Raw genomic sequence first — 15,548 nt, 5'->3', positions numbered from 1 at the left:
GATTAACTCAATTCAACATATATTACAGAAAAAGATCATGTAAGTAAATCTACTGATATTATGTGATATTATTTTAGTGGAAAACAAGACAAAATAATTTGATTTGATGATACATTTGGTAATAAATGCAGTGCAAAACAATTTTTCAATTTAATTTATTCATGCTAATTTGTGTCCTGTTGGAGGAGGGAGAGATGTTATGAAAGGTCTGGCCAATGAATGTATTTCCCAGAGCTGGTTAGAGGTCAGCCAATGAGATGAATGAATACTGTGAGGCATACCCGGCCCTCTCCTTGAGTTTCATATCAGTTATGCCATCTTTGGACACCAGTTTGTTAAAAACCAGAATCCCGATTACCATGTTAACCTGGTGAAGAGAGAGGAAAAAGGTGAACACATCACAAATACAGCCTCACAAAAGATACACGGTTCTAGTGACTTCTCCTGTGTGCTACAAAATGGCTGGTTTTTATCTGGTTTAGGAGGATTCTGTAAAGCCTCCTTTACTTTGTGGTTTTGTTGTATTTTAATAAGAAAATCTTAGATTTTAGAGTAAGTAGTGTTTTAAAGTCCCACTGTGGTAAATTTTTTTATATGTCTATGTGGTGTTTTTAATATGCTTTAAGACAAACCATGTACAAATTCATAAGTCAACACCATTGCTGAGTATTTTCTCTTTAAAACTGCAGTGAACCAAAGACAGTCTCAAAAACGCCATATGAAATCGCTGGTGTTTTTTTGACGTCACAAACTACCTTGTAACCAATCACGTCAACGTGTGATCGACAATGAGTGGATCTCTGAGCTGGTGTGAGCGAGTGGAGGCGGGGCTAATTTGCATATTCATACTGTAGAACCACGTATACTAAATGAGGCAAGTGTTTAGAGTTACATTCAAGCTATTTTAAGGCATGACAATTTATTTTTCAAGGAATTTTCTTTTTTAAATGCCATTTTGGTGATCAAAGAGTAGTTTTAAGGGATACAATTCCTGACTACAGGGGGACTTTAACGGTACTGTAAATTTGCCTTTAATTTATGACTTTTGCACTGTATCTCATATACTAGTTTGCTCACTGCTAACGTGTTCAGACATTATGAAGTCAATAAAAATATCAATAATAGTTGTTGTTCAAGCTACTTCTGATAATACTAATATTTTAGCAGTCAATTTCCAATTTTATGATTTTGGATACCGATATTTCACACCACAGTAAATACTAATATGCTACTAAATTTACACCTTCATTTTTCAACTGGTATATTAATATACAATTTTAAAAATGTACAGAATCCTCTGAAACAAGGTTGAAAAATGCTTTGGTTCTACACAGAAAAACGGCACTAGAATGACGTTACACCATATCAGTGTCTGACTAAATAAAATCTGTTGTCCAATAAAAGAGATACTGCTGTAATCCATGTTAATATTGTGTAAGCCCAGATCAGGTTTAATTAATCTGCAGTGGTTACTATGACCACACTAGCATACGCTGTTTAAACAGATCCACTAAAATACGTGTTTGCTAGATATTATGTTGTGGTGTTATGAGGGTAAAATTTGGATTGTCTGCATTCTCATTCACTTCCATTCTAAGTGCTTGTCACTAAAGCTGGAAATGAAGGACAGAAGATTTCTGTGAATAAATCAAACAGAGAGAGAAACTGTACCAAGACGACAGCAGCAGCTGGTCCCACAAATGCATACAACAATCCACCTTCCAGAGACAGCCAGCAACTAACACAAAACACAAAAGCAGAAAAGAAAGAGTAAGAACGAGAGAGATGGAAGAAATAAAAGGATAAAGAGACTAAAAGGAAAACAGTAATCAGTGATGTCATATATTGTGGTTGTCATTACTTGTTCTTAACATTTTCAAGTGTCTACTTGAAGGATACAAGGCAGGGAAGGACTGGCCATAGGGAGCACTAGAAATTTCAGAAATATCATGATCACTTCATCATGATCATACTTACTAGTTAACAGTGCCATATCCCTTTGCCTTGGTGAATCCAACAGAAATTGCAACAACAAGAGCAGGTAAACCTATAATAAAGGAACAGAAATGAGTGGAGAGCTCATGTCAGTATCAAGATGTTACATTCAGTTAAATTTAAATTTTAGATCAATTATAGCATGTAGAATCAAACAATGCTGCTAAAACAAACTGAAATGTTATATCAGCTACCCAGTTTGGTCATTATTTGCAGAGAAGACTTGCAGAGTTAAGCACTGACATTTCATGAAATCATTATCCAGAAGTTACAATATGTTTATGTTAATTTAAATAGAAATATTTGTAGTGGATGCGCTGCTTTTGAACACTTTTCCTGTGGAATGCTGTGTTTTAATGTTTTAACTACAGCAATGGCGCATGATAATTCCGCTTTGAATTGTGTTCTAAACAGCAGCACTTACGTTCTGAGAAAATATTTTCATGCAAATAATGAACAATGATGAGCACTTCGTCTAAGCAGATGGCTTAGCAACATAGACAGTAGGCCTATAATGAAAGACAATGAAGGACTCGCTCCGTGATCGAACGGTCCATTGTCCGGTTTGAATAAGTCCGATGACAGTAGGGTGTAAAACCTCTGCTGCACACAGGTGCTGTTGGTGTCGTGCACAGACAGACACAGCCTAATGAAAACAATTTTTGGGGTATTCCCAATATTCTAAAAAATTTGAAGGATAGAATTTAAAGGAAAACTTCAGATATGTACGTTTTATTTTTTTTAAATGTTTTGTCAGTGAGCTGAGTCAGACAATTATTTACACTGCAAAAAGATATGGCCTATCTGTTTCCATTAAAAATATATAAACCATCCTTAAATACATGTTTATCTTATAGGCAAAATTGCTAAAAAATATATTTGCATAAAGCAATTAAAAATAGCCTACTATTTGGCCAGTGGAAAAGATTGAGAAAAAACATTCTCTGAAATGTTTTTAAATCTATATATATATATATATATATATATATATATATATATAATATTGATTTATTTATTCTAAAACAAGGCAAGGCAACTGAATGATTTTTAATAATGTAATGTGACCTTATATGTAGTCCTTATTTCATATTTTCCTAATGTTTTGTGTTAAACATGGTATCACATGGATGGGAATATGCATGGAAATGATATGCAGATGCCGTTATGCATAGTAATAGTGTTATGCGTTGTAAGCTCCATATATGGTTATTTCGGGAAGGAGACGGGATATGCACAATCTTCCGCTGACTGGGTTTTAGAAAGGGAATTTTGTGCAGGTTCTAGGTTTTGTGCGTACACACACTGCACAAGGTTTCATACATGAGGCCCCTGGTCACTTCATACATTTTCTCTGATCAGATAGCTATCCAGTGTAGAGACAGTGTAAATGCCCTCTAAAACATTTGTGAGACAGATTAAAATCCGATCATTCAAACCACTTCAGGAGGTGGTTTGTTATGCATTACATATGAAACTGGACAAGTGTAAATGCATCTGGTTGTGTTAAAACCACATATGTAAATTTTCCTTCCCAAAATACCATTTACAGACATCCTACCGTGCAATATATAATTTCTGGGAGATGGCACGATACAACCACCCCCCACCACCATAATATAAAAAATTATATTAAACCAATTGTATTCATTCGCGTAAGCTGCCTAATATGGGTTTGTTCACTCAATAGAATTCCTGTGCCAAAAGTGAAAGGATGTAGTTGAGTGTGACTAAAAAAGATGAACAAATCTGAACCAAGTGGTCACAGAAGACGCATTTGAAAAGTGTGATAATACCATGTGTAACGCTAACGAATCTTGGCTGACTACTTGTGATCAGTTTTCATTGAAAACACATCTTAATACCAGGTGGAAACATGCTTTCTGTCTTACTCGCTCGATTTCTGCGATATTGTATATAATTTGCGGGCACCAGGGAGCAAATTATATACCAGTATGCGGAGTATACCATATCAGTATGCGGAAGACTCCTGGACCTTCTGGAAGAGGTGGGATGTCTGCATTTACTATTTCCCGAAATGGAAAAAAATTAAACGTGAGAGTGTGTTATACCAGCTCCTGTTACAGCAAACCGATGTGCAAACTGCAGCAAATGAAACTGAAAGTTCGGCATTGCATCATGAAGCTTGACACACAATCACCTTCTTTAAAAGTAGTGAGGTTAAATTATCTCACCAGTTAGTATCACTTTATCATCTATTGCAGCCTTTGATCTTGAAAGTAGCTGATAATAAATCAAATGCAGCTCATATCTGTTGACCTTGACGTGAATTCCACTGAATATAGCGAAGATCGGATTTATATTTGTTTTGCAGAGACAGATTTATTTGGCCAAGTGTAAATGGAACAGTTTTAACAAATCGGATAGATATTCGATCAGTAAAAACGCGTGAAGTAACTAGTTGTAAATAGGCCCATAATAGGAAGTCAAAGGGACAAGCCTCACCCCAACCAAGGCAGAGGAAACGCTTGCGTATGATGCGGTTTCTAAGACGGCCAGTCACGGCCATGTAAGACTGCCATGCCTCCGTGAGAACCCAACAGAAAGAGGACAGGAAGAAGAAGTGCAGAAATGCAGCCACAAGAGTACAAACAACCTGAGAGCAAGAAAATAGAGACAGAAAGAGAGAGTTATGTAAAAAGGAAAATAGGAAGATTATGAAACATATTTTGTTGTATATCAAGGATTTTTTATCAATTTATTTGTGTTTGTTTGGCCTGACCTTGTTCCGTGTCTGGGTTTGTCCAATAAGTATGAGTGCATTGGAGGAGATGATGGACAGACAAAAGTTGATGAGGATGACAGAACGTTCTGAGCGGATATACCTGAAGGAAAACACACAGAAACACTGAGCCAATACATCTGAATGACGCCTATTGCTCACAATCATTTACTCACAATGCTTTTAATAAATAGGCACATCAGTGGAACCTGAACTGCTGTATAATAGCCAGTGGTGATAACCAAGATGCCACACTGTGACTGCCTCTGTACAGACTACTGAAGCACAAGATGCTTTTTGGATTACTCTTAAATCAGGCTCCAGCTTTTGGAGTTCTTGCAGCTGTCATTAAAGCTAACAGAGCACATAACAAAGACTAAGACACTGTGAAATTAATTTAGACTTTTTAAAAACTTTTATTTCAAATATAATTTGTACGACAAAAAATAGGTTTTGTAAATGTAAAACAACAGTACTTTGGATGCCTCTATATATACACTACAACGTGTTTTTTATGTTTTTGAAAGAAGTCTCGTATGCTCACCATATCTGCATTTATTTGATCAAAAATCAAATAAATGCAATATTCCTGAAATATTGGAAAATATTATTACAATTTAAAATAAAATAGTTTTCTATTTTAATATTTTAAAATGTAATTTATAGCTTTGATGGCAAAGCTGAATTTTCAGCATCATTCATTACTCCAGTCTTGATCCAGTCACATGATCCATCAGAAATCATTATAATATGCTGATATGATGGTCAAGCAACTTTCTTATCATTATCAATGTTGAAAACATTGAAATATTGATAACAAATGTTGGGCTGATTAAGTGGAAACCGTGATACATTTCTTTCAAGATTCAGTAATGTTCAAGACAACAGCATTTATTTGATTTTTTTTTAACAATGTAAAAGTCTATTTACTGCCACTTTTGATCAATTTAACATATTCCTTCTAAATAAAAGTATTAATTTAAACATTTTTCACTGACCCCACATTCACTTAAATTTACTATTTACTTAAAATGAATTTAGAAATAATACAAAATGTGAAATGACCATGGACAAGGCTGTTGGTAGTTTTTGGAACTTAAAGTAAACTGCCTGACCACTTAGTTAATGTGCCAATTAAGCACAATCAAGCACACTAATAACCACAACTGAATCATAAATAACAACCTGACTTGTTTAGGATTACATCATGTCAAATAATTGATTTGAATCTCAAACTCCAAAGCATCACAAAGCTCTTTATACAAAAATATGTCGCTGTCCATGGTGCTGAAGCCCCTGTGGCTTCCCATTAATGTCTATGAGTTTCTTTTACTGGTGAACAGCCAAATTGTGTTTTAGCAGTGGAAGATCTTGCTTACCTCCAAACAGACACATAGATGATGATGAGGAGAAGCAGGGTGAGGGACGACACCCCGCAGCCCACGATCAGAGTCACAGATGGAAGCTGGGACTTATCCATGTTCTGTCAACACAAGAAAATAGACTCAGTTAGTGCTCACAGATGCAAACGGTGCATCAGGCTAGCCGCCTGCCGTCCTCCATGCGATTCTGTGCTGAAGAGAGCTGGGGAGAGTGGGCTGCTGTCCGTGTGGCTCCGGCTAAGGAACAAGGTGAGATGAAGGTCACTCGGCAAAGGGCTGATACTGAGATATCCAGAGGGCACAGCAGAGAGCTACAGTATAGCAACCTATGACTGCCTTTAATGCCATAAAGACCACCGGAAAAGCTTAATGCTTGATGATGTGAATTACTCATACACAGATTGTGAACCAAAAGCTTCAAATATAACACATTTGCAGGCTTGCGCAACCATTGTCTTGGTTGCCATGGTGATGTGTTGGAGAAACAGCGGCCACTGCAGTGGTGTACGCAGCATTAACTGTACCATAGGTGTGAGTAGTGCATGCCTGTGTGTTCATGAATATCTGCATCCCTTGCTTAAGTGTTAAGCCATTATAATGCATGTCCATAACTACTTGCCTTTCAACATTTTAAATACATTTATGTGGTACTGTGGAGTTAAGGATGTCCACAGGGTGTGGACTTCTCACCTTAGCTCAAAAACACACAGACTTACACTTACACACAAAGATAATTGGTTGCATTTATAGCCTGTCTTGTCTCCAGGTTTAATGTGCGCACAGGGCCAAGTTAATTAAATCCCTCTGATTAATCTGCACTGCAGTGTGGTCCCCACTGACAATCAAGAAAGAAATGCATCCTCTGAGACTAAGTTTGTCTTCCCCTAGCCAATCAAACACCTGACTAAGCCTAAGCTGTGGAAGACAGGCTAGTACTCAGAGCAACCTCTATCGAACCAAGGGAATTATTTAGTCCATCAGTGCAGATGGAGACCCATGGCAAGTTGGGAATAGAAACTCTAGAGTATCAAGTCCCGTCACTTCTGAAATGTTTGAAGGAGGCTTGGGAAGTTGAAATGATAGCACATATACTACATCATCTGCATACAATTTGTTCAGTTTTGTAATAATTTAGGCCATTTGTAATTATTATCTGCTGTCATAGGTGTCAGGACAATAAGAGGACATTTGCCAACACTTAAAATAGAGACTGGCCAATATTGCTTCATTGATGACCAATACAGATTATTATTATGCAAGTGTCTCATAACCAATATTCAGAACCACAATTGTTTTGTTTCAGATTGAGATGCAATAATCACTAAATGATACAATGAAAACATAATATGCATTAGGGATAAACAAACAAACAAACCTTACTGATAATGAATGATACAATGTATACCTTGAATGCAACGTTAGTTCCTTTGGATAAAAGCCCCAAATGCAAAAATGTAAATAAATAAATATAATTGTTAAGACAGAATATACTTGAAAATGTAGTGGGTGTTACATAAAAAGCTATTCTAAACAATACATAAGTTACTTTACCTTTGAATACTGCAGTTAAAATACAGTCATTGGTCTAACCATTTATTTTAAAACTTGCCAAACTGTATGCAAATGCATAAAAAGAACATAAAATCTAGACTTGCAAAGGCAATACTAAATCTTGTGCAAGAGATGAGCAAAAAGACAATGGCCTACCTCAGAGGAATGTACTAACATGAAATACCCCAACACAGCGTGTGGTTTCTTGTTCTCGCCATCTTTACTGACCCATATTCAAGAATGATGTATTCAGAGCTTCATCCAAGTACAACTGCAGTGTAACTGTGCATTTCTACAAGCTTTAGCTCATAAATATTCAGTCGGGGCAAAATCACCTCCCGTATCAAACTGCTTCTAAAGCGCAAGACAATCTGACCCATGTACACAAGAGTCTGGCTCAAAGCTGGAAACATCTGTAGAAAGACTGGCGTGTGATTAAAATAGCTGCAGTGTACTATCTCCCTTTATTGTTTTTCGTCTCTTTCCATGAGCACTGCAGCTGACTGTATATTCAGACTCAGAATGTGGGAGGGAAAGAGAGGAAGAGAAGTGTTTCTCTGGCTCTTTATCATTCTGAAGCTGTAGGACGCCAGTTGCCAGCGGAGGGGCCGTTGGATGGGCCATTTTGAGGTGGCAAGTGGAGCTGCAGGAATAATTAGCAGCAGAGCAGTGGGGGTCTGGAGCGAGAAGGCTAGAGAACGAAAGAGACAGACAGGGAGTGGAGCCAAGGGGAGGAGCGGTCCTCCTTTCTGCTGGCACACGGCAATACAAATGAAATCCCCACAATATGCTTCCCATGAGGGCACGGAAAGAGCTAACTGCGACACTCCCTTAGTTCACGTCCATCTGACCAGGTAGAGCAGGACATGGAGCCATCATAAGGCGAGAGATTAGCATACCGCTATGGCTCTCTGGTTCACCGTGAACTGAAGAGACGTGCAAATCATGCTGTCTTTACACACACATCCATGAAAGCAAATAGCAGCACATAAATGCACACAGGGGCCCTTAAAACACAGATACAAATGTGTATAATGTAAACTGGCTTCAAGATGGGGCAATATATCAATATGGTCAAATACATATTTTGTTGACATATTTTCAACATTCCTGCCTGAAAATTCTGTCCTAACCATATCCCTAAACCTAACCCTACCCTACCCATAACTTATCCCTAAAATCAGAGGTAAATGATAGGTGAATAACACTGATGGAGAAGCACCTAACCCTGGTTGTAAGCCTAAACTTGATATAACTTGTTGCATCAAAAGATTGGTTGAGAATGTTGAACAAAAAGAGTTGATCCAGGAACAGGTTGTACTTGGTGAAATCACGTTCACCATATCAATATATTCCAAAGACATTGCTTGAATGAAACATCAACCTTTGGTTAGCAAAAAATAAAAATGAACTTTCTTATTGCACTTTCCTGGATTTATTGTCAATGACCAGTCAGTACGTATGTTGTTTCAAATAAAAATATAGTTTGTCTTTTTAATTTTGTTAGCAACTTGTTTTTCCTCTGAAACAAATTTTTTTTTTTGCTGACATCACTTAGGCCGAGAGGGCAGTAAGATGTTAACAAATAGCCAAATAGCTATTCAGGCATAATTGTAGCGAATTCTGACTTCTAAAGCCCATATTTCCAATTGATTTCCAAAGCAAAGCATCACGCTATACAATTTTTTTCCTCTTTCACTTGGAAAACTTCACATTAAGCAAGTAAAATGTTTTTTATGGACACCATATTGCAGCTTTATGCAAAATGGCCTGTATGTAATAGTGAGATCATAATTCTGTTTTGTTATGATGTCCTTTTTTCGCTTGGTTTCCCAAATCAAAACAGTGTCACAACAGTGACTTCTGTTCTTGAAGCAGTCAATCTGAAACATCTTGGCAGAGCAAATGAGAGAAGACGTGGCCATTGTTTTGGCCAGTAGGGTGTCAAGCTTCCTCTTCCTCTTTTTTTTTTCTTTTTTCTGGGCTCTCTGGCTCATATCTGGGCCAAGCTGCACAAAGAGAGTGTTATAGCGTGTTCTATAGCTTTAAGAACTTCCACTGCCCATGCTGTTTCCAAGGCAACTGGTGAATAAACTGCTTCAGAGGCAGTTTCCAGTCTAATAATAACTAATCACACTGAATGAAAATTCCACACAAAGACACGACCCTTCCCTGCATTAAACCAAACCAAATCCCGTCATTTTATAGAAATATGGCATTTTAAAGGTATACATATTTACACAAAGACAACCCTCTAAGGCCCAAATGAACCAATGGTGTGTATTTAAGATATATACATTTTTACACTCATTAAATGACAACAAAAACACTATGAACATTAAATGTACCAAGTAAAATGTATTTGAGGTGTCCACACAGCACAAAATAAGAATACAAATATATATGTGTGTTGGAGTGTTTTAAACAAAATGTATTCCATTACAAATAATAGAGATTGTCTTATTTAACATATGTAGTTAGAGAGCTATTTTGAACCATTATATTATTAATCACATGTATTTTCTCTGTACAAACATTTAATGTATGCAAATCCAATATGAATGGCAGCATGGTTAATGCACTGCGTTCTGGCATTAAACAAACATAGCAAAACATCATTTTGTCATAAATATATATGCATATACTCAGAACACATTAAAGATGGAAACATGTCTTAAAATGTTTGCATTAAATCTGCTGTATGGTTCTGTCATGTCGTGAAGAGGAGGAGAGGGGGGAGTGAGAGAGAGAGAGGGATCTGTTGATACATAATGACAATGCCGCCTATGACCAAAAAGCGGTACATTAAAATCACAAAATATCACACAAACGCACATTTTTACATTCTTCGGCATAAAAGGATACAAAAGAAATGGCTAGACTTACCACATCGGGATTGAGGCGTGCTAAAATGGCGAAGGTGGAGAGTCTGTCACACAAGCATTTGGTTGTGCTGGAGTCGACGGGCACGGCTCTACAGCCTCGCGCAGACCAGGAGCCCAGCAACGACGAGCTGCGGAGCGGAGACACACAAGAGCGCGGAATGAGATCAAATCCCTACGCGATAAAACAGCTATTTTCCCTAATCCAGCGCACACAGATCCCACCGGATGAGAGCCGGAGCGCGAGAAAAGACAGTGAAAAGACAGATGAATGGACGATGTGATGCAGCGCACACCTCTGCTTTCTGCATGGCCAGGTTAGCTGATGTAAAAACAGCTACAAAATGTAAGAAATTATTAAGTTTTTAAGAAATTATTTAGTAAATAAGTGCTGAAATAAAATAAAATAAAATAAAATAACAAATACTGTTTAAATTGCACATAATTTAATAATTTACCACTATTGAATTTTATAATTATAATTATAATTATTATTATTATTATTCATTATTAGGCTATGCTAAAAAGAAGGCACATTCTTAACCCGGGGTAAATATAATCCTGGGTTATCCTTCCTGTTTCACACTGCACACATTTTATTCAGGGTTAGGCTAATCTTGGGTAGCCAGGTTATATTTCACACGATACAGTAAATACGGGGTTAACCTTCCTATCAGCTTATTTATGAAGATCTATATTTTTTTTATTTTTTATTTTTTATTTTTTTATGTCAGCATATTCATTCGGTGGCCGGAACGAATTTACGAGACTAAACTTAATTTTCTGTGTTCCGCTCCGTCTCGCGCACATTTTAAAGTATACTCTTTTGGTCGTGAGCGAGGAAAGATGCGTTTGGCGCGTGCGCTTATCCCGTGGACTTTTAGTTTTCAAGCGCTCAAGTCAGTCGAACATGTGCCGTTCTACACCGTCCGCGCGGTCACAAAAGACTGCGTCCGAAAACTGATTATGTTGCCTTCGGAGGACTCATTCCAAGGTCGGAAGGCATCAAGGCACGTCCGAATGCAATGCTAATTTCACTTCCTGTCTCCTGAGATACCTTCATCTGATCGATTTTCGAAGGCAGCATAGATGTATCCTTCACTGCCTTTGATATCCCACAATCCTGTGCTTTCCATTCTGTGACAGCTGAGCTAGAAAAATAAAGATGGCGTCTGAAAGTTGCGGCTGGTCGGTTTGTGTGTACATTTTTGATCAACGTTTTCCACTTATGTAATTTATAGTGATACATTTTTTCACCAAAGCTCGCTCTATTTTGCTGTAGATAATTAAACTGTTACGCTGCCTCAGACATCTGTTTCGCGAGATACCTTCGTGTGCAAACGCTGCCTGCAAAGTCATTGCTTGATAGGGCAGCGAGGCAACAAGCCAGCTGCCTAAGTTTTCAGATGCAGCCAAAAACTGGGTTTAACGCCACAGTGTACCTTCCTGATGATGAAAATTACGTCATACGGGGACGCGGACGGCTGAAGTAAACTTTGGCATCACAGTTCAACGGCATTATCACTCAGACGCTGAAACGTAAAAAAAACTAAAAAACAATGCTTTTCTGGGCACGAAAATTTGATGAGGGAAGCAGTTGTCTGTTGGTGAACAATTCACCATTCTAGCACCGCATCGTTTCACACTATCGTTGACACTGGAATTTGGTGTAACTGCCTACATTTTATTTTAATAATATTATAATAATAGGCCCATTGTTGTTGTTGTTGTTGTTGTTGCACTGGTTCTAGAGCTTGCTGCATTGCAAAACACCAAATACCTCCAGTCCAAACTACACAGAATCACTTTGAAATGAAAGTTCCCATAGGACAGTTTGGGGTAGTCTTTTCACACTGTGTTTAGCCTGCAGCAAGTCGATTTTACAAGTAGAGTAAAGAACAGTCTCTTTTACCTGTCAAAACTTTGCACGTTTATAAAGTATGGAGGAAAAGTGCAATGGAGCAGAGGATGGATATTACACTGGGACATTGAGACCTTGGCCAGAGGATAACTAGCCCCCCAACTGAGCCCGGTTTCTCCCAAGGTTTTTTTCTCTCCATTCTGTCACCTGATGAAGCTTGGGTTGCTTGTCACTGTCGCCTCTGGCTTGCTTAGTAGGGGACACTTAATATTCAACAATATTATTGGTCTGACTGTACTGACTAAGCTGGACGATGACATCATTTTTTGCAGAATTGCTTTATAGATGAAATCAACTAATTGAATAATTGATTATCTTTACAACTGAACTGAATCAACACTGTCCTGACTCCAGCCGAACAACAGCCAAAATGCCTAATTTTTCTGTTATCAATCTGTATGATGTTTGAAACATATTGTATAAAGACCTATATAAATAAAGGTGACTTGACTTAACTGGGGCACAACACAAGGAAAACAGTAAGTGTCTTATGTTTACTTTATTATCTATAATTTGGTAATGTAAGATTAGCATACAATGTCCCACATGTTCATATACAGAATAATAAACAAACTAATAATTTACTGGTTAAACTTCAATAAGGTTCCATTTGTTAACATTAGTTAACATGAACTACAATGAAAATCACTTCTAAAACATTTTTAAATCTTAGTTAATGTTAATTTCAACATTTACTAATACACTGTTAAAATCAAATGTTGTATCTGTTAATAATCTTAAATGGACTAAGCTAACATGAACTAAAAACGGACAGTTGTATTTTATATGAACTAACGTTAACAAAGATGAATAAATACTGTATAAAATGTGTAACCCATTTACTCAATGCAGACCCGGATGAATGTTTTTTTTAAATCACTATGTGATTGACTGGAACAGGAAACTATGAATAATATTAAAATATCACATAATATTATAATATATGGAGAGATTAAGACATGCGCTACAAATAAATGTTGTCAAAAAAAGCTGGCATTTCATAGGACCCAAAGGAACATCAATCCACATCTTTCTATTATTCTTTGCAAGAAATTGTGTCAGTTTTATGCTCGCCATTAAACTTGCATCAAAGCAGATGACAGTAAAAGCATAAATATCATAAATACAACTAAAGAAACCTTTATTACGTTGTGGGTGGTGCCAAAAGCCACTAAATAATTAGCCACCTACACAAATTTGAATCTCATAATCTTGACGAGGAACCCTCTTGACAGCATGATTCGGCGGTGTCTGATCTGATGCTCGAATAATTATAACAAAGACCTCATATTGACATCAATGAAAGTGATATGAAAGTCATATCAAAACATACCCACTCCATGCACAACTGATCCTAATAGCAAGCCATCAATCACGTAGCATCCTCTTCATGCAGCTGCAACGGGGAGTCAATATAGTCACGCACACACACAGGCGCTTTTCCACACAGACTCAAGGCTACCGGCACCATTCCAAACCCACTGTGCGGTAGAGCTCTGCAGTCTGGGATACCCACAATGCACTGGGGCTAGAGGAGCGTTGAGGGCCAAACAGTACAGAGCTGGAAGCACAGCGTGTTGCAGCCCCAGGGGAGGGCTCAGTGTTAACATTAGCACATAAACCTGAAACTCAATATATTATCACTCACTGCACAGACACTGTGCATGATACGATTAAGACTTTGTGTCGACCACACAAATATAAAGACAGCGCAGCACGGCTGTGTAATTGGATCACCGGGCTTGCAGTCCAGCTGTAGTGTGCGTGTTTGCGGACAACATGCCAAGTGCAAATGCATGAGAAAAGCAAGCTTGCATCATGTAAACAATTAATTATACAACAGTATATATACATTTATAGTATATGTAGTATAGTAAGTATATGAATGCACGCAAAATGCCTCAAAGTCAACAGAATATTACAGTATTAACTATAAATTATTTATCCGTGCTAATTTAAAATTCAAGTGTCCTCGTAATCTTTAATCAAAATAACTTCTCCCTCTTGCAGCGACATCTCTTCTCTGATGACGTGTTTACTGGCGCGAGGGCGGAACAAACTGTCTCTCACATAAGACTGCATCAATAGCAAACCACAATGATCCAATCAATTCCCGTTGGACTAAACCAAGTCCTGCCCTACATTTGTTCTTGTTTGAGAAGCTGTTTCACTCTGATATACGTCACAATAGCGAAGAAAAGGCTGTCGCAACTTCCGTTTCATGCCGACTTTAACGATGACCTATTATGCTTTTTTAAATTTTCAACTTTCTTTAGTGTGTGATGTTGCCGTTTAAGGCAAGACGCCCCAGGTGAATAGGGTAAAAAATAAAAAATAACTAATATATATCAACACTTCACTAGTTGATTGATTACATTGATAATTGCAAAAAAAAACGTTATGTTTAAATATGCAAATGAGGCATTATCTAATTAAATATGCACTATTTTGCATACATTTCTAGAACAAAAAACTGAACATTGAATGAAGTCAGGTTCAAAACTCTTGTTTTTTGATATTTTAGAGTCAAAGGTTTTTACTGAGGGGATTTTGGATATCTCTATGCAATCATCCACAAATCAGAAAATACTGTCTGAAATAAATAAATAATGTTTTTTTGATTTTTTTTTTAGGAATAAAATGTATAAAGTCAGGAACATTATATATGTTCAAACCCCTTACTGTATAGATACAATAAGAATAAAACTAAAGGTTGTGTAAGTGCAACTGAAGTGGAGATTCATGGCTCAATGTAAGAAAAACAAATTTTGAGAAAACAGCCTTTAAAGATATATATTGTAATTGAAATCTACAGACGCAAATAGATAAACTGCTCTAAAATATACAATTAAAAGTGTATTTTGGATGTTTTCTTTCCACTAGTCTGAAAAAACACTTAATGCCCAAAATCTCAAAATTGACAGATGCATGAAAAAACACAGTTTTTGCCTGTAGTGTCGCATGATAAAGGTCTAACAAAGTTACAAAACACAAAGTCCACTCCAAAGTGAGTTATTCTCTATATAAGCGAGCACCGTTTATGAACTCTGATTGTAGTCTTGTGCTTTCTTCCAGGA

General features: G+C 37.2%; 1 protein-coding gene across 6 annotated transcripts in view; it reads right to left on the bottom strand.

Moving 5' to 3' along the window:
- The window catches only part of adgrb1a (adhesion G protein-coupled receptor B1a), a 90,100-nt gene that overhangs the window by 15,438 nt on the left and 59,114 nt on the right, over positions 1-15,548 (bottom strand). For all 6 annotated transcript variants that reach the window (XM_084089453.1, XM_084089451.1, XM_084089454.1 and 3 more), the window contains exons 17-23: positions 10,555-10,681; positions 6,115-6,218; positions 4,736-4,838; positions 4,459-4,609; positions 1,978-2,047; positions 1,672-1,738; positions 282-367 (exon numbers count right to left, since the gene is read on the bottom strand). In XM_084089453.1, the coding sequence (XP_083945579.1) occupies positions 282-367; positions 1,672-1,738; positions 1,978-2,047; positions 4,459-4,609; positions 4,736-4,838; positions 6,115-6,218; positions 10,555-10,681 (708 nt within the window). The remainder of the gene's footprint in view (positions 1-281; positions 368-1,671; positions 1,739-1,977; positions 2,048-4,458; positions 4,610-4,735; positions 4,839-6,114; positions 6,219-10,554; positions 10,682-15,548) is intronic.

This window comes from Abramis brama, assembly GCF_963993115.1.
Source record: "Abramis brama genome assembly, chromosome: 17".
Lineage (NCBI taxonomy): Eukaryota > Metazoa > Chordata > Actinopteri > Cypriniformes > Leuciscidae > Abramis > Abramis brama.
This window is presented reverse-complemented; position numbering and strand designations above follow the sequence as displayed.